Consider the following 1449-nt stretch of genomic DNA (forward strand, 5'->3'; position numbering starts at 1 on the left):
TAGATGAGTATCCCTCTTGAGGGAGATTATCATCTTCATGACTGTCGCCTGGGGATATACCAGGGGCCTCAATAACGGCTTGGGTTGGTGGGGGTGGTAGAGGGGCTGCATCTTCTGCTCCATCACGAGGATTCCCTGTAATAATGGGAGCCTATAGGAGTCTACCATGCTATTCTCATGATCACCAGAATGTTCCTGTAATATGAGATACTCCTCCTGATTGGTATAACATCTCCCTTCTAAGTCCGGCAGTAGCACGGCCATATTATAAGGATTCACAGTACCTCACAGTCTAGCGATAAGTCTACTAATACGATGATACACCCACAACATACAGGAGCTAACCTTATACTCAGGCCTCTTCCGATCTCCCTCTTCTCGTGGTACCTAAGTTCCTCTCCTCCAGGACTGGCCGCCATAGACTAGACTAAGCTCACCAAGAAGAGCGGTACACGATGGACAAAGCTATGATTAGTATTCATCTTATTGCCAGCTTTCAACATATTCAATTGACCCTCTGGTGCACGCGTAATCTTAGAGTCTAGGAGCTCACAGCCATCCCCATCATCAAAGATCCCCAGCTTCTTCCCTATGGAAAGGCTAGTGACTTCAGACAGCAGTGGAGAGAGAACCTACGTATCTTTCGGGCCTCCCTTGCATTCTTCCTCCGTTCTTTTTGCCCAACCCCTCGACCAAGAAGCTCCATAGTCTCATACATTTTGAGATATAGGCTATCAATCTAATGATGCTGCCTATAATCCTTTCCAATAGATATTTTTTCCTTCTCACCTTCCTAGCATATACAGCAGCACTATGGTATAGGCCGATGGCTGCCTGGGCAAAGTTGATGGGATGGGGATTATCATTTTCTCCTATATATCATTGATACAGTCCCTCTAAACTCCCCATGCCACATACCATCCTCATCATCATCATCCTCAAACAGCTCTACCTTCAGCTTCTCCAAACACTCTACCTGCCACCGAGACGGTCGGATGGCCCCGTGTGATCGCCACTATCGTACAATATCGATTTCCCAAGCCTTGGCTGAATCCTTAGGAAGGTCTCCAAGTAGAGGATTCGCCTCCTTGGCCCTTCCTGGCGGCCCCCGTCTAGCCGATGGCATTATATTGATCCAGCCAACAACTACGACCGTAGCATTGGCTTGTGAAGAGGAGGAAGCGAGTACAACATGATTCTCTCCAGTAATGGTAGTGTTAAGCCCAGAGTGTACTCCCAGTCTTTCCTATATCCTACGATCATCATCCAATATTCAACAGTAACTAACCAAAGGTGCACAAGGTGGAAATATCAGCAACTATCATCTATTGCGAAACACTCTTCATCATATACCATCACTTCTTAGGAGTATCGAAATGGACACCGTTCAAGTCGGCGATATACCGAGAAAGGTAGGGTCGACAGGGAGCTTTGACTCAGAGATGTGTC

The 1449-nt window shown here is 46.9% G+C and overlaps 1 protein-coding gene across 1 annotated transcript; it reads right to left on the reverse strand.

The window, feature by feature from the left end:
• On the reverse strand, window positions 1–1148 carry Pmar_PMAR026107 (hypothetical protein; the record flags this gene model as incomplete). The annotated part of the gene is made up of 8 exons (XM_002785182.1): window positions 1025–1148; window positions 919–976; window positions 790–872; window positions 637–739; window positions 438–589; window positions 336–387; window positions 186–284; window positions 1–135 (listed from the first exon to the last, which is right to left on the reverse strand). Coding segments are annotated over exons 1-8 (784 nt in total), but the record flags the coding sequence as incomplete, so codon positions are not given.
• Window positions 1149–1449: the final 301 nt, after the last annotated feature.

The sequence above is a fragment of the Perkinsus marinus genome (assembly GCF_000006405.1).
Source record: "Perkinsus marinus ATCC 50983 genomic scaffold scf_1104296933380, whole genome shotgun sequence".
Taxonomy (NCBI): Eukaryota; Perkinsozoa; order Perkinsida; family Perkinsidae; genus Perkinsus; species Perkinsus marinus.